The sequence below is a fragment of the Phycodurus eques genome, chromosome 8, assembly GCF_024500275.1.
Source record: "Phycodurus eques isolate BA_2022a chromosome 8, UOR_Pequ_1.1, whole genome shotgun sequence".
In the NCBI taxonomy this organism is placed as follows: domain Eukaryota; kingdom Metazoa; phylum Chordata; class Actinopteri; order Syngnathiformes; family Syngnathidae; genus Phycodurus; species Phycodurus eques.
Genome location: NC_084532.1, coordinates 6,508,980 through 6,530,500, shown reverse-complemented (window position 1 = coordinate 6,530,500; position 21,521 = coordinate 6,508,980). Strand labels below are relative to the sequence as shown.

At 43.7% G+C, this 21,521-nt stretch overlaps 2 protein-coding genes across 5 annotated transcripts in view; both read left to right on the top strand.

Moving 5' to 3' along the window:
* Window positions 1–10,107, top strand: part of LOC133406497 (ankyrin repeat and MYND domain-containing protein 1-like) — a 16,571-nt gene extending 6,464 nt beyond the window's left edge. Inside the window, exons 8-19 of the mRNA XM_061684158.1 lie at window positions 1–112; window positions 194–357; window positions 434–605; window positions 742–899; window positions 986–1,058; window positions 1,603–1,710; window positions 1,820–1,942; window positions 8,947–9,048; window positions 9,282–9,444; window positions 9,504–9,576; window positions 9,673–9,827; window positions 9,917–10,107. The exon at window positions 1–112 is cut by the window's left edge and continues 294 nt beyond it. Of these exons, the coding sequence (XP_061540142.1) occupies window positions 1–112; window positions 194–357; window positions 434–605; window positions 742–899; window positions 986–1,058; window positions 1,603–1,710; window positions 1,820–1,942; window positions 8,947–9,048; window positions 9,282–9,444; window positions 9,504–9,576; window positions 9,673–9,827; window positions 9,917–10,107 (1,594 nt within the window). The remainder of the gene's footprint in view (window positions 113–193; window positions 358–433; window positions 606–741; window positions 900–985; window positions 1,059–1,602; window positions 1,711–1,819; window positions 1,943–8,946; window positions 9,049–9,281; window positions 9,445–9,503; window positions 9,577–9,672; window positions 9,828–9,916) is intronic.
* Window positions 10,108–10,879: 772 nt separating this feature from the next.
* On the top strand, window positions 10,880–21,505 carry LOC133406818 (ankyrin repeat and MYND domain-containing protein 1-like). Of its 4 annotated transcripts, none has more exons than XM_061684778.1 (18): window positions 10,880–11,239; window positions 13,605–13,751; window positions 13,819–14,013; window positions 14,528–14,769; window positions 14,927–15,143; window positions 15,343–15,501; window positions 15,899–16,180; window positions 16,278–16,462; window positions 16,552–16,723; window positions 17,489–17,629; window positions 17,944–18,051; window positions 18,683–18,790; window positions 18,873–18,995; window positions 19,106–19,207; window positions 19,419–19,584; window positions 19,694–19,763; window positions 19,856–20,007; window positions 20,202–21,505. In XM_061684778.1, exons 1-18 carry the CDS (start codon window positions 11,033–11,035, stop codon window positions 20,381–20,383), a joined length of 2,958 nt encoding a protein of 985 aa, XP_061540762.1. In that variant the 5' UTR covers window positions 10,880–11,032; the 3' UTR covers window positions 20,384–21,505. The 4 variants fall into 4 exon arrangements, with proteins under 4 accessions (XP_061540762.1, XP_061540760.1, XP_061540763.1 ...); XM_061684776.1 differs by having other exon boundaries at window positions 16,275–16,462; XM_061684779.1 differs by lacking the exons at window positions 14,927–15,143; window positions 15,343–15,501; window positions 15,899–16,180 and having other exon boundaries at window positions 16,337–16,462.
* Window positions 21,506–21,521: the final 16 nt, after the last annotated feature.

Genomic DNA, 21,521 nt, shown 5'->3' with positions numbered 1-21,521 from the left:
AAGGAATCAGGAGGAGAAGGTACACCTTTCAGAGCGCGCCGTTCAGGTGAAGGACGGCCACATTCTACTGGGCCATGTGAAGTGGAAAGAATATTTACCCCGAAGTACTAAGGTGCACAGCCCTGAGATCTGTTATTTCCTCAATTTGATATCTGTTTGGTATTTTAAGTTTTTCCTCATGTCTGTGCAGCAGGACTGTAACAAAAACCTGACTCAAGCCCAATCCGTCTACAGCTACAGCATGCAGGTCTCAGAGGAAATTCTACAGGGTGCAGCTGAAGCGCTGAGCCACACTGGGTTGCCCCAGTATTTGTATACTCAGGAGACTGTGCGCAGAATGGCTGCCATGAAATTTCAGTACGTTTGATTCATCTCTTACTTTTTCCCCTTGCTGTATGTATAAACATATATTTGTGTGTGTTTTTGTGACCAGGCACCGTGTTCGTTTGTGCACCCTGAAGCTGCTTTTGGACCGTGGAGCTGACCCCAACATTTCGAGAGTCCCCTTACCTGTCCTCTTTTTGGCCATTATGGCAGCTGATACTGAGACTGTCAGGAAACTTCTTCTGTGTGGAGCTCGAACAGATATTTGTCTCTCACCTGAGGTACCAAATCATGATTACTGAGACGTTTTATTGCAAATGGTAACGGTTGTCACCAACTAATGTGTCCTTTTTTTTGCCTTGCACATTCCACGTTCCACAGCTCATGTAGTCAGCTAACATTTTCACTGTGTTGTAGAGGAAAGGCATTTATCCTCTACATGTGGCTGCTGCACTGCCAGGCCCAGAAGGTCCCAAAATCACAGAACTGCTGCTGCATGCTTTATCTGACCCAGACGCACGGGCATGCGACTGGGATGAAATCTATGAACCGGATAAGGTGTTTATGTTCATCTGGTCTGGTTAAATTGGTAGAATAATAATTAATCATGTCTGACTGTTTTGCAGGTGTCCATGATGACAAGAAAATCATGTGGCACCAGTGAGAGTTCATGTCCTGAAGAAGGAGGTCAAATTGCTCTGCACACGGCTTGCCAGAGAAAAACTGATCACTGTGTGAGTACTAACAGTACAACCATGTCACAGAATGACCAAAGATGCACACGAACATTCAGTTGGTTGCACATACCACTGCTGAGAAAATAATATTTTTGTTGTTAAATATTAGTCATATAATGTGAGTGATTCATCCAAACGTTTGTTGTAATTTAATTTATTTCATGACCAAGGAAAAGCTATTTTCTGCACTGCACACTGGTGCTTGGCATCTCCAGGTATACGCTGTATTTAGAGTAGCATCGTATCATGTATAAGGCTTTTAAGATTAGTTGGTTTGCCTACCTACCAACTTCAAGGGCTCTTCCTTGGTCAGCCAACAAATTCATTTGAAGACAGCCTTCTGTCCAGAAGTTTGCTCCTTTACACATTCATTGCCACTGACTGCTTTAGAAGTCAAATATCAATGTTAACTGGAAGGGCTGGCACTGAATGAGTTAAGCAGGAAAACCCTGGCACATCTAAAAAAGTCTCCCAACGAATGGTGATTTTTCATTACTTTGTCTCTTCAATTGCCTTGTCTGCTTTTTTTTTTTAAATCCAGAATGCCAGTAAAGTGGTATCCCTATTGCTCTCCCATGGAGCCAGAACAGACCTCCTCTGGAGTGGACACTCTCCTCTCTCATTGGCTATCGCAAGTGGCAATGACATGGTCACGTTACCTTGACACATTCTTCAATGGACAGTCTGAAACTTGAATTCATGTTTATTAATCCTCATGCAGTCCAACTACTAATTAATCTGTATATTTCCCTGTGCAGGCAGTGGAGGAGCTGTTAAAAGGAGGTGCTGATCCCAACATTCCCTTGGGTTGTGAAGTTGGCAATGCCTTATGTGTTGTCAGTAATTTCCGCTACGACTTGGATGGCAAAAGGGAAAAATTGGTATTTACCCACAGACAGATACAGTCATACGCTAATATACACAGTTGATATTGAAATGCTTGTGGCAGTCTTTTAACACCTGCCAAATCTGAAAATTCATGAACAAAATCACTTTCAAACCAAATCCATCCTCTTAAAAATTCACAGATGACCTGGTTGATGAGTGGTTATCACGTCTCCCTCACGATTCTGAGGTTCAGTGTTTAAATTTCTAGCTGGCCTTCCTGTGTGGAGTTTGCATCTTCTTGCTGTGCTTGCATGACTTTTCTACAACATTCCAAGAAAATGCATTTTAGGTTAATTGAAGCCTAAGTTGGCTACAGTTGTGAATATGAATGGCTGTTTGTCTACATGTGTTCTGTGATTGACTGCATCCTGCCTCTCGCCCAAAGTCAGCAGGGGGCTTTAGTGCTCAATTGTGCTCCAGCTCACCTGTGACCCTAACGAGGACTGTCTTAAAAAAAAAAATATATATATATATATATATATATATACCTAAGACACATATATATATATATATATATATATATATAGGTCTGTCACCTGCTGTTCGTTTTTTGGAACTTGGGTGGCGCTTTGCGCCTCGCCTTTCCCTCCCTCTCTCTCTCTCTCTCTCTCTCTCTCTCTCTCTCTCTCTCTCTGCAGGCACCTCCACCCACTCACCTGCGCATCCGTTCCCTATCAAGCCATTATCACTGCCTGCATTTAAGCCTGCCACAACCGGGAATCCGACGCCAGAGTATTAACATTCACCGATCTCCATGTTCTTCCTCGTCCTCAATGCTCCTTTTCGTGTTCCTCTCCTTGCTGACCTCTTCAACCACGCCGGCAAGGCCATCTGACCGGCTCACGCCACCGCCTCCCGCACGTTCCCCGTCTCGACGACCCGCCATTAACGCCTCAAAGGTCCACTCCAAATTCCATTTCAATAAACCATTCTCCACAAACGTCTTCAGCCTCCGCTTGCTTCTGGGTCCAGTTAAAACTGATACCATTGTATCGTGACAGAATACTCTGGCCATCATGGACCGAGCAACCCCGCAGACCTAAGACACGCACTCGCCCTCCAAGGCGCCCATATAGGAAGACAGGATAAAGTTGTCCAGGAGATCATGGACTAATTGAACAATCTTACGCAACAAGTTTTCCTCCTTTCTTCCAAAATACAGTCCAACCACCCTCCCGTGAGTACTCCTTCCGAGCCCGCAGCCTCCGATTCATCCCGCCTCCCGTACAAAGAGCCTCATGTTCCTCCGCTCGAGCCCTACTTGAGACCTAGGTGCATGCAGTCAATTCGTCCTCAATTGCTCCCTAGTATTCAATCTACAACTGTTAAGCTACCCCACAGAACAATTCAAAGTAGCATTCGTCACTCACCTCCCATGTGAAAAAGCAGCAAAATGGGCAACCACGTTACCTCTTCCCCGGCAGTACTCGCGTCATTCAACTCCTTTTCCGCTGAACTCAAAAAGGTTTTTGATCACCCCGTTCAGGGCAGAGAAACCAATTGATGCATTCTCACGCTCCCTCAGGGCTGTAGTTCTGTTGCTTCGTACTTGGTGGAATTTAGGATTCTTGCGGGTGAATGCGGGTGGGATGACACCGCGCTAAGGGGTGTTTTTTTAAACGGGCTTTCAGAGCAGCATGATGAGAAGATGAGCTTGCCACCCAGAACGAACCCTCCTCTCTCGAAGATCTTATTTCTTTATCCATCTGCTTGGGCAACCGGTTTCGGGAAAGACCATGAGAGAAGGGGCTAAGAGCGCGTAAAATTGCATCCCCCGTGAGCATTGCGCCGCCAGGCCCTCGCCCACCTTCTGAACCTCCGACTGCCTCCTTTTCACCCCCCACTGCACCAGATGACCCCATGCAACTCGGCAACACGAGATTAGACCCCAGTAACGTCAGCGCCGTGTCACCCAGCGACTGTGTATTTATTGCAGTAAATCAGGCCATTTCATCTCCACATGCGCTTTGAAACCAAAAGACCAGGCTCGCCACGACCTGAGAGCGCCGTGGTGAGCCTAACAAACACCTCCCGTATGACCGTTCCTGCATGTATTCTTGGTCCCGTTCAGAACATACCCGTTATTGCCCTCATTGACTCCGGCGCAGATGATAATTTCATTCATGAGGGATTGGCACGTCAGCTCCAACTCCCTCTCGAACCACTTCAGTCACCGAAAAAAGTCACTGCCCTGGATGGGCGACTCATCTCCCCTGTCACCCACCAAACAGCGCCGTTTACATTCCTTATCTCAGGAAACCACCGTGAGGACATTCCATTATTTGTTATCCCTTCCCCTGACACCCCGTTAGTCCTTGGAATTCGCTGGCTCAGAAAGCACAACCCCGCCATAGACTAGACCCACCTACCTATCACCGGGTGGAGTCCACGCAGCCATTGGCACTGTCTGCTGTCTGCCATGCCACCCTCCAGCAAACCTCAACCACCTGCCACACTAGTTGAACTCTCCCAGATGCTGGAAGAATATCATGATCTTTCAGTAAGGATCTTGCCATTTCTCTACCCCACCCCGCCCTTATGACTGCGTGATTGATCTTCTGCTGGGAGTCCCTCTCCCTTCCAGCCGTCTTTTCAACTTTTCCCGCCCTAAGAAAAAGGTGACGGAAGACTATATCTGTGAATTCCCTGGTTTCTGGACTCATTCGGCCTTCTTCCTCTCCCATGGGGGCCGGCTTTTTTTTTCGTTGAGAAAAAACTCTCCGCCCCTGAATCGACTACCGGGGACTCAATGAAATCACTGTAAAAAACAAATATCCACTACCCCTCATTGACCCTTCATTTGAGGCCCTCGGTGATGCCCAGAGATTTACGAAATTGGACCTACGCAATCCCATCTCATCCGTATCAGAGAGGGGGATGAATGGAAAACCGCTTTCTATACCCCCCTGGGACACTTTGAATACTTTTTTTCACTTTCTCCCGCTCCCCGAAGAATACCGCATTCATGTCCTTCAGCGCCTCCTTGAGAATCGCCTTTATGTCAAACCAGAAAAGTGTGAATTCCACTTCTCTTCCGTACACTTCCTGGGCTATATCATTGCCAAAGGACAATTAAAACCAGAACCAGCTAAGATCCAAGCAGTCGTCAACTGGCCCGGTCCCACCACCCGCAAAGAACTACAATGCTTCCTGGGATTCGCTCATTTCTATCGCCGCTTCATCCACAATTACAGTTGAGTGGCGACTCCAATCACCAGCCTAACCCTCCACCAGCTCCCCTTTCTGTGGACCATCCCAAGTCTTCGACCAACTAAAGACCCTGTTCACCAGTGCTCCCATCCTACGACACCCTGACCCCTCGTTCCAGTTCGTGGTGGAGGTTGACGCCTCGGACACTGGGGCGGGGGCTGTCCTCTTGCAATGCGACCCTACTTCCCAGAAACTTCATCCCTGTGCCTTTTTTCTCCTGTCATCTGTCCCCTGCCGAAAGAAATTATGATGTTGGCAACTGTGAGCTGCTGGCTATCATCTGGGGTCTGGAGGAGTAGAGTCGTTGGCTGGAGGGGACTGAGTCTCCATTTATCATTTGGACTGATCACAAAAACCTTGCATACCTCCGTTCCATCAAGCGTCTCAACCCCCAACAAGCTCGCTGGGCCCTCTTCTTGAGTCGGTTCAACTTCAGCCTCTTCTTTTGCCCTGGTACCCGCAACAGCAAGCCTGATTCCCTTTTCCGCATGTACTCACCCCCCTTCCAGCACTGCAGAACAAGAAACTATCCTCACCTCCTCTTGCTTCGTTGGGGCAGCCACCTGGGAGATCGAAAAGATCGTTAAGGATGCTCAAGAAACCCAACCGAATCCCAAGACTGGACATCCAGACCGGCTGTTCGTACAGGACTCGGGACGATCTGACGTCATTCAGTGGGCCCATAGTTCAAAACTCACCTATCACCCACACTATCCAATTCATTCAATACTTCTGGTGGCCCAGCCTGGTAAAAGACACCCTGGATTTCGTCCAAGCTTGCGCCGTCTGCCCGAGCGAAGACTTCCCATCTGCCCCCAGCTGGTCTGCTGCGCCCCTTACCTATCCCGAGCTGCCCTTGGTCCCACATCACCTTGGACTTCGTGACCGGCCGACCTCCCTCTGAAGGTAACTCGATCATCCTTGCTATTATTGATCAATTTTCCAAATATGTCCATTACATACACCTCCCCAACCTACCCTCTGCCTTTGAAACTGCTAACCTCCTTGTCAATCATTCTTCAAACTCCACGGAATGCCCATCGACAGTCTCGCACTGAGGGTCCTCAGTTCTCCTCCCTAGTTTGGAAGGAGATTTGTAAAGCGGTGGGGGTAGCAGTCAGCTTGTCTTCCGGATACCATCCTCAGTGCAACGGCCAGACGGAGCGGGCAAATCAGTCCGTGGAATCGGCCCTTTGCTGTGTTGCCGCAAACAATCCCACCTCCTGGAGCACGTTCCTCCCGTTGATTGAATATGCCCATAACTCTCTCACCAGCTCCACCACTGGTATGTCCCCGTTCATGGCCTTTTATGGTTTCCAACCTCCGTTGTTTAGGGAACAAGAGAATGCGGTGGCGCTTCCCGCCGTGAGAGATCACCTGCGCATGGTCCAGGCCATTTGGAAGGACGTCACGGCTGCTTTAACCCAATCCGCCAAAAGAAATAAACGGCTTCCAGACCTTCATCGCTCCCCTAGGCCTGAATACAATGTGGTTCAGACGGTTTGGCTTTCCTCCTGTGACCTCCCACTCCAAACCGAATCACGTAAACTCACAGCACGATTTATTGCTCTTTTTCCGATCACAAAAATTATCAAACCCACATCTGTTCAGTTAAAGCTCCCTCAAAATACACCCAACGCATCCAGGTGTCTTTGCTTAAGCCTGACTTTACTAGTACCCTTAGCCCTCCAGCTATACCCCCCCCCCCTCCGTGTTATTGACAATCATCCTGCCTTCACTGTTTCTCACATCCTGGCCGTGAGACCCAGGGGCAGGGGTTTCTTGTTGACTGGGTGGCGTCTGGTCCAGAGGAACGCTCCTGGATCTCTCGCAAGCTAATTTTTGATGACTCCTTGGTTAGGGACTTCTATGCTGGGCATCCTGAGAATTCCTGGGAGGATGCCGGGGGGAGTCCTGTCACAGTCTGTCACCTGCTGTTCCTTTTTGGGAACTTGGGTGGCGCTTTGTGCCTCGCCTTCCCCTCCCTCCCTATCTCTCCCCAGTCACCTCCACCCACTCACCAGCGCACCTGTTCCCCATCAAGCCATCATCACTGCCTGCATTTAAGCCTGCCAGAACCGGGAATTCGACACCAGAGTATTAACATTTACCTGTGATACACTGGCTCTGTACTCGCACGTAAGCTATGCCTTGTTTGCATTGTTCTCATCTCCATGTTTTTCCTCGTCTTCAGTGCTCCTTCCGTGATCCTTGCCTTGCTGACCTCTTCAACCACGCAGCCAAGCGCATCCACCTGCTCACGCCAACGCCTCCCGCGTGTTCCCCATCTCGACGACCCGCCATTACGCCTCAAAGGGAAAACTCCAAATTTCATTTCAATAAACCATTCTCCATAAACTTCTTCAGCCTCTGTTTGCTTCTGGGTTCAGTTAAAACTGATACCATTGTATCGTGACAGTAATATTTGGATAAATTGTACTTGTCCGAGTAGTTTTAATCAAGTATACTTTTTACTTTAACTAGAGTATTTATATTAAGGAGAAACGGTACTTTTACTCCGTTACAATACATGCTGCTCGCTACTTTCATTTATCAGTAAATGCGCATGCAATCGATTTCTAGACTTTCATTTTCGACTTCCGCATCGGGCGCCATTGCTCCAATCCAATGTAACTACAGTGATGTTTGACTCAAGTTCACCAATCAAACAACACAAGAAAGTCACATGTTCGCACGCAGTCTTCTATCGGGCTTCGTGGGCCAATCAAATTGAGTTGTGACAGCCGTGCGCAACTCGTGTTTACATTACACACTACAAAAAACAACACCTTTAACATGCAGTCTTTTGGCATATGTTCTGTTCTCTCTTTCTCGCTCTCTCTCTCACACACTTTATCAATAAGTCTGGTCAGCAAACAGCTTCTTCATTCAGTCATTTTATTTGATAAAACAAATATTTCTGTAAGGCCCTATGCATGTGTTGTTTTTTCCACTTAAAAATTGAAATGGTGGCAGGTGTGTGTGGACTCCCATTGAACATAAGTTTGAATATGATTGGTTACTTTTGAACACAGCCACATGCCAGTTATAAGAGGGAGTACATCCTTGTGCAACCAGATTTGTTTTTATTTTATTTCAACTTTATTTAACCAAGTAAAAGACCATTAAAAACAGAACATCTCTTTTGCAATTGGCGACGTGGCCAAGAAGGCAGCAAGTTAAACATCTAGTTCAAGTCAGTCATGTTCAAGTTTATTTCAGTTGTTTATTTTCCCCTCGCTTCTCAAAAACATGCAAAAATAAACCATTTGGGTTGTATAAATTCTTTCACATTAATGGTGGAACAAGTTTGAAAATGATTTATCTTTGTCAAACTCCTTTTAAAACACAAAAACGTGGTATTTGAACAGGGGTGTGTATAGTTTTTATATCCACTGCAGCCTTGTTCCTGTTTTTGTAATCTGCCTGCCTGGTGAACCTACAATATTGTACTGTTTAACAAGTAGTATAACACCATTTCTTGGAGTTGAATTTGCCTTAATTTATTTTGCAAAGATTAATTTTATAAACTTTCTGTGTTTTAGATTAAGTGATATTGTTCTGCAATATCTGAATTTCCGCATTCATATTTAATTTAGTTATATTCTTTGTATTTTACATTCGTGCTATGATTTCAAAAATAAGTTACTCACTAGTTACTCATTACTTGTAGTTTTTTCACTGACTACTTTCTTACTTTTGCTCAATTATATGGAGGATGACTTTTTACTCTTACTTGAGTACAATATTTGGCTGCTCTACCCACCTCTGTTTGTCTTTGTCATAGGTGGACATGTTACAGAAGGCTGGTGCTGACATGTTGAAGCCAGTCCGGGTTGGTGATACCATAGGAAATGTGGTCGACTATGGACATCACTCCTTCGACCAGGTAAGACAACTTCATGAACTTAGACTAAATACAATTTAAGACAAATCAATGTGTGTGAATATTTAGCAATACAATTTTCTCTCCCTTGTGGAATGTATGTTCGTTTCACCCTATCATAATTTTATTCTGGTTTACATTTTATAATAGGCAGGTGCTAAAGATATTGTATTGTTTTTGTATTGTAGTGAATTGTGTGATTGTACCTAATACTGTAATACTGCACTACTGTTTAGGACTTCCGTATTGCCCACACACCCTTCCACATCCTCAACATGGAGGAGAGAGAAACATTAAAATCACGGCATCACCTACTCAGCATGATGGGAAGTCTGCTGAGAGAAACTGCTGTCCAGAGAGAGAGAGAACTGGAGAAAGAAAAGGACCTCTTACTGAATTGTAAGTTACGGAAAACAAAAGTCGTTGTGGTGGTAGTTTAAAGATGTTATTCCTGACAGGTGAAAGTGCCCTTTCTTCTATTGATGCCGACTCAAGCCAGGAAATTAAAACTCCCACAGCAGTAAAACTAAGGTACATTAACACAAATAAAAAACCTCACATATTGTGTTATTATTTGTATCTGTACTGAGAGTAGATAATAATTTCCAACTCTGAATATTTTCTCAGGTCACCATCATTTAAGTTCTGCTACTACTGTGGTCGTTCTGCTGCTGTGAAGCTAACTGCATGTACTCGCTGCCACAAAGTTTTTTATTGCTCTACAACCTGTAAACTGAAAGCATGGAATGAGAGACACAGGGAAGAGTGTCTGCAGGAATCAGGTGGGAATCAGAGACCTTTCTATCAATTAATCTCATAGCCTAAAAAAACAGAACTATGATTTATTATTATTTCATCTGTCCCTATCCAGCCTCTGTTGACAGTTTCCAGAGAACACTTATGTTTCAGACCCAACGAGACCCCCAAAAGCCGACTATTGTATTGAAATCCATGAAAATCTCCAGACATTCAAATATTCAGTTGAAATCCAAAATCATGGGAGTAGAAGATGTCTTGAAGAAACAACTTGTCAACCTGAATGAAAACTACAGCTACAACTGATGGAATGTGTGGCTTTCTGGTAAAGTACAGCAAGTTAGTTGATAAATTTGTTTGTACATCCCAACAAATACACCCACTACATATTATGCATTCTAGTTTCCAGCTCATAGCTAATGTGATTCATGCTGATGTTTCTGTACTTCCATTAGTTCTGTGAACTGAACTGTGAATCGAAAAACGTAGATCACACAATTTACTGGGATTGATACTGCATAAATAATAAATAATAAACACATATTATAATAAATCTGCAGAAATGTCAACCAATCCGTTTTTTTCTGTCAATATGGGGTGCTGTGTGCACATGAATTAGGAAAATAATGAACTTTAATAATTTTAGCAAATGGCTGCAATATAACAAAGAGTGAAAAATTTAGGCGAGTCGGAATACTTTCCGTACCCAGCGTTGAGTGTGTGTGCGCCATCCTCAGGCTAAAACGACCACCTTTGTGGACTGAACAGACATGTTTTGTGAAGGTACACGAATAGTAAATCCTGTATCTTTTTGGTAGGCTCCCTCAGGGGAGTGTCAAATCAGTTTCACTTTTGTGCATACACAAAAAGTGATAGTAGTTGTTGTATTGATTGTAGTGTGAGGAAGGATGATTTAGTTGTAGATGTACTTTCGGGGTTGGATGGTACCTTTAAGCTTGTTACTGTCCAATCACCAGTGGCTTCATTTGCTTTGTCTGCGGCGTCATCTCGTGCCATCCTGAAACCATTTATAAAAAAAAAAAAAAAAAAAAAAAAAAAAAAAAACCTCAGATGTCTTTGCTATGACGCGGGTTGACTTTTATTAACAATGCCATTCATTTTCTTTGGACAAAAGACAAGTGCTTTAAATGTAGCGAACTTTTAACCATGCACACATGGAAAGACTGAAAGGCTAAACGCTTGTAAAGGCACTGGGGAAACGCCTGGACGAATGTTGTCAAACTGCCCAGCGGTTGTGACGGCCCCGGGGCGAGTCGCGACGAAGCCGCGGCCAGCAGGGAGTCCGAACATTGGAGTCGGCGAGGTGAGACGACAGATGTTCGGTGTCCAGGAGTTTCTCGACGGCTCCAAATACGAGGGGGATTTTGTCCATGGCCTCAAACACGGCAAGGGGAGGTACACCTGGAAAAGTGGAGAGGTAAGATGAAGAGCCACAGCGACCGGGATGCTCACTAGCCGAAAATTGATTCTGCTTAGGCTATGTGTAGATAGTCACGGAGGAACAATTTTCATAAATCTACTGGAGTAGACTCGACAGCAAAATACAACTCTGGACCCAAATTATTTTTTAGGGTGTTCTCACCCTTTATGTATTAGAGGGAAGCCAACTCAAATACAATAATTCATATTTTTCTTTGTGGCTACTGCAGAACGTACACTTGCACAATAGGATGGGGTCCGTACAAAACATGACACATTGCTCAAATCGAAGTACAAGTGTTTCTCATATGCATTGTACATAAAATAAGCTATTAATGAGCCGAAATGCCAAAGAAGGACTATGATGCATCACAGTGTATCATAGCAACCCACAATGCTCGACAAGTCACTGGGTGCGTTCGGAAATGCGCTCCGGGTCCGAGCTGCTACACTCGAACCGTTTGGAAACTCGGAGAATAGCCGCATTGTGGGAGTGGTGGGCCGCAATCTGCCTGAAATGTGTTGAGTTTCTATTTTTGTTCAGTCATGCACTACATCATACGTAGAGAGGGTTAGCGCACAAACATGATGCCCGACCATTTTAGTTCCAGACTTAGTTCTTTTTATCTTTTTTGTCTTTGCTGCAATTGCATCCGATGAAGTACGGTACTTTGGTCCAGTACTGAATGAATAGCATTTTCTCCCTGTCCATGATCGTTGAACGAAGCTGATGACAACAATGTTTCAAACCTACCGTATCTGTCTCATCTGTACTTCTATGTACAATATTATTTTAAGAGTGGTATTTACTATGCAGTCGAGAGTGAGGTGCAAGGACGATGTGGAGAGTACAAAGGACAGTGTTGTTGCGATGATCATTCATTCATTCATTCATCTTCCGTTCCGCTTCTCCTCACTAGGGTCGCGGGCGTGCTGGAGCCAATCCCAGCAATCTTCGGGCGAGAGGCGGGGTACACCCTGAACCGGTCGCCAACCAATCGCAGGGCACATATAAACACACAACCAGTCGCACTCACATTCACATCTACGGGCAATTTAGAGTTTTCAATCAACCTACCACGCATGTTTTGGGGATGTGAGAGGAAACCGGAGTGCCCGGAGAAAACCTACGCAGACACGGGGAGAACATGCAAACTCCACTCAGGCAGAGGTGGGATTCGAACCCCGGTCCTCAGAACTGTGAGGCAGACGTTCTAACCAGATGTCCACCGTGCCGCCTGCGATGAACATGTGACTGAACAATAATTTAAAAGCAGTCTGTCTGTTCACTCCAGAAGCGTGCGAGTTCCTGAATTTGTCTTCAAAAGAGTGACCGAGGTGAATTTCTGGGGCTGAGAAAGCGTTCACGTCGAGTGGAAGCAAAGAATCCCCTGAGACGCAGGCGGTTGGGTGAAATCAGGTTTATTGAACAAGCCTTTGTGTCTTAATAGCTGTTTTCATGGTCCGATTGGCGCTGAGCCCAGCCCCTAAAATGTTTGTCACGAGATTATAAAGTCTCGTACCTGTGGGCGTACTCTTACGTACTGCCCCGAGCCCTGATCGGTTCACTAAGGTTGAAATTGTTGAGCTAACTTCTTCTTACCTATACTTGGTGTCACTTTTTGTCTCCGTCGTGGCCCTTTTATCATTGAATCCGCCGAAACCCCAAAGGAATGAATGAAAGTCTGGATTTGACCCACCAAATGGCGATCGGAACCTTTGATGTTCCACAAACAGCCCCCGTTTATGGCTCGTCCCATGGCTTACCCAGAGGGCGTATTGCCCGATAAACTGCAGGGGAAATCTATGAATAAGCATTTGGTCTCAGAAATGCAATTGTCGTCTTTCAAGCTTAAAGTTGAAAAAGAAATGGCTGAAGCTGTCAACGCCTCTGCAGGCATCCCACTACACCAGGGGTGTCAAACTCATCAATCAATTTGATTTTAAAAGGGGGGTAGGTCATAAAAACATGCTTGCAATATCTCAACATTTGTAAAAGTGAAGCCGATTTGCAATTTTGGTATTTTAGCAAGAAATACAAAGTCGATGCACACTCTCGCGGGCAGCATAAAATGACGTAGCGGGCCGGATATGGCCCCTGGGCCACCAGTTGCTGTTGATGAAACATGCTGCAATGAGAACAATTACATCTGCAGATCTTCCAGAACACTTGCAGAAGCATTGCTTTTCTTTCCACAAAATCACATTTTTCTTTTTGCATTAAAAACAATCCAGTGTTCTAGAACTTTTCGGAGCAGTCCGCATTCAGCCACACTTTGTTTAATTCCACTGAAATTATAAACTGAGGTGTTTCTACATCAATGAGTAAAACATAACTACCAGTTACTTCCTCCTGTGTGCAGTTCTATGAGGGTTCTTTCTACAAAGACTACAGGCATGGTGATGGAATCTATTGTTGGCCAACAGGCAATAAATTCATTGGTAAATTCTACCTTAACTGGAGAGAAGGCTATGGAAAACATATTTTTGCCGATGGAGCCACATTTAAGGTAACCTGAATGAAATTGACTTTGTAAATAGTATTGAATGGTGACAAAGTACTGTTCTGCTTTTCAGGGTTTGTACCATGCTGACCAGAGGTTTGGTCCTGGTGTGCTTAGTGAGCCAACAGGATGTCAGGATGTCGGACTTTGGTACGGGAAGCATCTGATGCAAATGTGTAACACTGTACAAGGCAGCTTCAGCCTAAAAAATGTTACTGAATATGCTGCCTATTTGGAGGAAACCATCTTCTCACATTCTCAAAGTCAGGTAAAATTATAATCCATGACAGTTTTCAAATACACTAACACTTCCATGATTTCAATTATTGTTTTAGTGTTTTGTAGATAGTTTAATATGATATTGAGACAGAATTTGGATATTGGTTTAACTGATTTGTGGCGGTACTGCATTTTGCCATTAAGTTTTCATACTAATCTAATCCAGAAAATGGTAATTCCTTGGTGTTAATCAGTAACTCAAAAACACACCTAGAACCAAATTTTGTGTTCAGAACCTTAAGTTTGGGAAACCCGGATCTATAGTAATGCATGTAAAAATGTTTGGTGAACTTTGCTGGGTTGCAGTTATTTTGTTAAAAACTAAAAATAATACTTAAAAGAATAGGAAATGGCGGCACAGTTAACGACTGGTTAGCACATTGGCCTCACAGTTCTGAGGACCAGGGTCTCCTCGCCCGTGTGGAGTTTGCATGTTCTCCCCGAAAATGGATGGCAAACCTTTTAAGATCAGATTTTTTTTCCCCCCCAACTATCTCCCCAAGGTCGACACAGATGAGAGTTGGCTGCTTCCTGACAGAAATAATGCCATCCCCTGTGGTATTGAGAGTTATTCTACAGATGGTGACCACCTACCGTTGCCCCCAGGGCGTAGAAGAGAGTTGGATGAACAATTTTATGGCCAGCAGTGGGAACCTGATTCCCACGCGTATGAAGGCTACAAACGAAATCCATACACCAGTCTACCCTTACAAGCCCGTATGCTGGCTCACATTCACAAACACAGGTCAGAAAAAAAGTCCCTTACCTAACCCTACATAAAAGCTTTGGGAGTACCGAAATGTTGAAAAACGTCTGCACTTGTTTTAGATGCCTGATCATAAAAAGTAAAAAAGCAAATGTAGTCACAGGTTATAATGTATACATTTGTGTCTATCTCTCAGACAACAGGCTGAAACTTTAGACTGGGATGTTGCAGCAGTTATTTCATTAAAAAGGGAAAATTTTGGTCCGAAAGGACATTTGGAAGTCACATCTGAGCTGTTGATCCATCATGCTTCCGTAGGAAAAGGACCGGCAATTTTAAAGATTCTCCTTGACGGCCTTGTTCACCCTGATGTAGCAGATTCTCAGGGACACACTGCACTGATTGCTGCCACAGTAATAACACTATGAATTTCTTCAAATGTGATTAATGAGTACATTGGATAGGCTCAGCTTGTTTGCTAAGCTAATGTCATATATCAATCATACAATTATGAATGTTTGTTTCAACTTGGACTGTTATTTGTAAGTGTGTGCAAATAGTCTCATTGTGAGGTCTTCTGTCATGTTTGTTTTTTGTTGGTTTGTTTTTCAGGCAAACTGCCATAATGATGTAGTCCAATTGTTGTTAGATTTGGGTGCTGACATTGACAGGGTGAATGGCGAGGGGATGTCGGCCTTGTCTGTGTGTCATGTACTCTACTATCCTTTTCAGTCTCTATACACGTTTCCTGGTCTGACATCTAAAACACAAGTATGACAAGTTACTGTTTTTTTTTCACATTGCAAAAGTTTCAGAAAGAATTCAGACCTCACTCCCCCCCAATTCCCATTACTTTACATAGAAAAATGAAATATGACTTTTGTTCAGCTTTTCCAGTTTGAACCACATTGCAATGGTCGTGTGGATGACAACACTGAATACTGTTTTCAACTCTTACCAGATATTCTATTATATATTATAATAAGTTTACGAAAACTGTTTTTGCTGTGGCAATATGGGTTATTGCAGCATGTAGCAAGTGTAAACATGACACAACATTACAAATGAAGTTAATTAAAGGAAGCGGTCTGACTGCCTTCTGAATTCAATGTATAACATTTCTTTGCAAGTTTTAGTCAAAGTAACCTCAGATTGTGTATATTTTCAGATTGCATCTACTACTATATGTCATCAGAGTAGACTGGGGGAATCAACTAAAGGATCCACTTACAGTAAGAAAGTAAGAGGGAAAGTAAGACCCAGAAGAGAAGATGTCAAATTAGAAGGTGGTGATAAGATAAGAGATTATTATGAGGCTGAAGGGAGGGATAAGGATGATGGTGGCAATGAAGAGAAAGTGCTGCTCTCAGAACACTCCATTGAGGTGAAGGAGGGCCATATTGTCCTTGGCAGCGTGAAGTGGAAAGAATATTCATCAAAAATTGCCAAGGTCAAGACCAAAAAGAGCCAATCATTTCAATAATGACATTTGTTTAAATCAGCTCTTTGAACTTACTGCTTTCTATTCATCCAACGTTTTGCAGCAGGACACAAACAAAAATGTGATCCCAGTGCAATCTTTTGACTCTGCCTGCTGCATGTACAGCTACAGTATCCATGTCACAGAGAAAGTTCTTCAGGGAGCAGCTGAAGCTCTGAGTCACGCTTGGTTTCAGCAGCATTCTGATGATACTGAAGAGACTGTTCGCAAAATGGCTGCAATGAAGTTTGAGTGCGTCGCTTCACTGGCCCGTTTCATTTTCTGTTTTTTTCTCCCTCCATGTATCCATATAAATTTGTTGCATGGGTTTGTGTCTCCAGGCACCGTGTTCGTTTAACCACATTGAATCTGCTATTGGATCGGGGAGCTGACCCCAACACTTCGAGAATCCCCTTGCCTGTCATCCTTTTGGCCATTTTGGCAGCAGATACAAAGACTGTTAGGAAACATCTACTGTGTGGCGCACAAACAGATATTTCTCTCCCACCAGAGGTACTGCAGCATTCCAGTGTTCCTGCCTTAAAAATGGTTTCACTTTGGAATTAGGTCCAACTGCTGAATTTATTTGTGTAAACGATATTTTTATATTTTCCCCATACAAGTATGAACAAGTCTGTCCACATACAAAAACACATAGACTGTCACCTGCTAGTTCTTTAATCTAGTTAGAAGGCCGGAAAGGTTAAGTATTGTATAAAATATATAGATTGCATACTGCTTATCGTCACGCGGGTCGCGGGCGTGCAGGAGCCTATCCCAGCTATCTTTGGGTGAGAGGCGGGGTACACCCTGAACTAGTCACCAGCCAATCGCAGGGGACATAGAAACAAACAACCCTTCGCACTCACATTCACATCGACGGGCAATTTAGAATCTTCAATTAACCTACCATGCATGTTTTTGGGATGTGGGAGGAAACCGGAGTACCTGGAGAAAACCCATGCAGGCACGGGGAGAACATGCAAACTCCACACAGGCGAGGCCAGATTTGAACCCGGGTCCTCAGAAACGTGAGGCACATGTGCTAACCAGTCACCCACCGTGTCACCTAATATAGCTGGCATTTGTAGTTTAAAAAAAAAAAAGGCTTGGTGCACATAATGACGACATCATACAAGTCAACCCGCAGTTTGTGTGACGATTAGAACACAAAATACTTGGGCAAAATATTCACTGAAAAACACCAATTGTGGGAATCACAGCGACTTCACCCTTTTTGCCTTGCACAAGCCAGCTAATAATTTCACTGTGTTGTAGAGGAAAGGCCTTTATCCTCTACACGTTGCTGCAGCACTGCCAGGTCTAGAAGGTCCCGAAATCACAAAACTGCTGCTGCATGCTTTAACGGATCCAGATGCACGTGCGTGTGACCAGGACGATGTCTACGAACCAGATCAGGTGTGCAGTACAGCTCTTCCGTGAATAGCAAAAAAATGCAAGTAATTGACAGTCCTCTAAAAAAATAAATAGCTTACAGATTGATTAAAAAAAAATGCTATTACACATCCACATATGACACACTCCATAGCTTCCACTAACAACCCAGGCTAAACTTAGCTCCTTGACATACAAAAAACAGTCACTTGAGAAGAATTACTTCAACATAATTCCTTGACACCAATTATTACTTTCCTAAGAGTCAGGGCTTTGCGCAATCTTCTTAAGCATCTTAAGGTGTAATAGATCACAAAAACCCAAAAATTATTTTACAGGGTTCCACGATAACAAGAAAATCATGGAAGCTCAGTGAGAAGCCACGCCCTAAAGAGGGAGGTCGAACAGCTCTGCACATAGCCTGCCAGAGAGACAGCGACTATTGTGTGAGTTAATCCGGCATGACTAAGCAGTTTTGTTCTGATGACTGCAGTGTGTTTAAAAAATGAGTAATGCACATTCTATTCTAAGTGGAGAAAAATCAATCAAGTTTATTCCTTCAGGTGTGTGTGTGTGTGTGTTGGGGGGTATTTGATTCATACATTATACGTTACTCAAAAAATAGCAGCGTAAGCTTGAATAGTTTGCTTTCCTCAATCACTGAACTAATATTTAAGGCCTTTACACACTGCACTTGGTTTTCTTGGTGTTCACCGCGGGGCAGGGCGCATGGACGACGGTGCGCCGGTGCAACCTTGCCTATATCTGGCATTTGTTGCTTAGCGACCTGCCAGGAAGTAGCATGGATGCTTTTACTGCTGGTTGGTCTATTGGCTGTTAGCGCTCTGAAATGACTCCGCCAACCCCTCCTCCTATTGAATGCGTTGTCTGATGCCGCTCCAGAGTGGAACATTTTTCCACTCGAGGCGTGGTGCCACGAAGTCAAAACGCTCACCTTGTGCGTCGCGCCGAGACACAACATGGCGTTCCGTCGCGTGTGAAGATGAATTCTACCTAACAACAAATGCTTTTCTAGCATCATCGTGTCTCTGAATGACCTGCGTGCTTTTTATACAGAATGCCAGCAAGGTAGTATCTCTCTTGCTCTCCTATAAAGCCAGCACAGATCTCCTCTGGAGTGGACATTCCCCTCTTTCTTTGGCTATAGCAAGTGGCAATAACACGGTAAATACCCTGTCACACACTTTCGAACACAGACTAATGCACAATGCATTGCTCGAGTTAACCTCGTGTTTCTCCTGTGTAGGCAGTGGAAGAGCTATTAAAAGGAGGTGTCGATCCCAACCTTCCCTTGGGTCGGGGAGTGGGCAGTGCCCTTTGTACCCTTGGAAACTTCAACTACCGTTTAGATGCCAACCGACCAAAACTGGTACGTACTTCTGTTCCAGTGTTTCACACCAATTGTTGTGTTCACAGTACATTGTTGAATCCAAAGGTCACATTTTGTATAATGTATGAAGACACTGAATCTTATCATAGCTGGACATGTTGGAGAAGGTTGGTGCGGACATATTGATGCCAGTTCAAGTTGGTGATTCTATCGGAACGGCAGTGGACTACGCACACATCTCCTTCAACCAGGTAACACAATTTACAACCCCAGAGAATCTTTTCCTGACTGGGAATGTATGAAACCTAGAATGAAGGACTTTTTGAACATTGACTATGTAGTTTTTCCATACACAGTACTGTAAGCATTTTCTACCACAGCGATGCAAATGAACTTACAAATGTTTGCCATTGTGCTTATGCAAAAACAACAACAAAAATCAACTGTTATGCTACTCTCTAGGACTCTGGTATAGCCCACACTCCCTATCATGCTCTTAGCCTGGGGCAGAGAGAGACATTCAGAATACAGCGCCAGCTACTAAGCATGATGGGAAGTCTGCTGAAGAAGAGTGTTGTCCAGAGAGAAAGAGAGTATCAAGGGAGAGAGGAGTGCCTTGTACAGAGTGGTAAGTATATTGGGGAAATACGCGTTAGCTCATAGTTTTAAGAAAGGGCATACACCAAAAAGTGAAAGTGTGATGCCAGCTTGTGTGAAGAATGCTTTTTTCCTCACAGATAAAGGTGCAATTTCTTATGATGCCAAATCTATTAATCAAAGTGAACCTCCTATTGGAGTAAAAAGAAGGTGCAGTAACAAAATGAAACTTTTTGGATTTACACGCCATCCCATTCTTTAAACTAGTACTTACGGTAATGTGTCACTGAATCTTTACTTAGGTCACCATTTAGGTTTTGCTACCACTGCGGTCGCTCAGCTGCTGTGAAGCTAACTGCTTGTACTCGCTGCCACAAAGTCTTTTACTGCTCCATGGCCTGTAAACTGATAGCATGGGATGAGAGACACAAGGAAGAGTGTCTGCGGGAGACAGGTAAGAATCAGTGCTTGATTTGCCAATTAGCTTCAGGCGCTTGAAAGAGCGAAAATATGAATTTACCCCATTAAAATTGAAAGGGTTCAGTAAAGCTCCTGTCAAGTATTTCTATGTGCAATATCTGGAACGCTCACTTGTATTTTTGGTATTGTCTACATGGCATACACACTGTCTGTTCTCTTCCAACTCAGGAGCTGTTCCAATCACCTTTGAGAAGAGAGTCATGTTTCAGGCCAAAAAAGGACCTAAGACTGTCCTATTTGCATCAAGAAGACCATTTCACGTCCAGTTTAAATCCCAAGTCCTGGTTATTGAAGACAATATCGCCGAGTGGCAATCCATTAACCTGAAGGAAAACTACAGCTACAACTGATATAAATGATCATTTTCAGCATCAGGGTGGGATGGAGCATATTCCCACTGACTTAGATGGTTCATAGGCAGGCTGCATTCTGGACTGATCTCCAGTAAGTCAGCGAGCTCACCAATTTATTCTCACCCGCAGGTAACTTAAGAGTCACATTTGTTTCGCCACCGTTGACCATTTGACATGTTACGTTTCTACTTCACCTACCGTTATACTGAAATGCCACTTTTGTCTACTTCATCCTGACAATGTTATATCTACCCATTCATCATTTTGAAGTATGAACCTACCAAGCTCCAATTTACAATGTCAATGTGCTTAGCATAAAAATGTCGAATTTTGCTTGTATTGTTGTGTTTCTAATGCATTACAAAAAACAAAACAAACACCAAAAAAAACGCACACACAAGATTTTCATAAAATTGAATGAAGGAGAAGGAAGAGCAGTAATCATTATATTTTGATGCAGATTCATAGATTTTTACACATTTTTTTAAAGTCCTTAACTCAGTACAAATAATTATTTTTTTACTAGAGGAAAGGATACACTTCATGGTGTCCCTCAAGGTCTAATACTGTGGACCTTCTTTCTTTCGACCTTTTCTTGACATAGCCAGACGGATGACACTTGTATCCATTTTTCTGTCCACTAAATTCTCATACTTAACCCCAAATCAACATGTATGTGGTCCAAAAAGACAAGACACTAATTCTATTAGGAGAAAAACTTAGGACTCCTTTGAAGAACAGTGTTCAATATATTATGAGATGTTTCGTTTCCCCCTTGTCTGTACGATTGTTGGAAATTTGAAGACCCTTAATTGCTTTCCATTGATATTTTCAAATGGCAGGCAAGGATCTATGGTAAAACTGATCATTTATTTCATATATAAACTGAAACTCAATGCAGGGTAGCACACCCATATTTCCTGCAGTCGACTGTTCTTGAGACAGTCGACTGCAGGAAATTTTGACTAAAATTTTGGATAGTCCAGTTTAGCAAGAGAAAGTTACCCGTGTTGTACTGTGCAATTAATTGTCAAAATATTGACTTAAAATCAATAACACTTTTTCTCATTTCCCACTAGGTAGTGGCAAAGGGAGTCCACTACTGACGACAGGTCAAATTTTGCGAATATCTTGC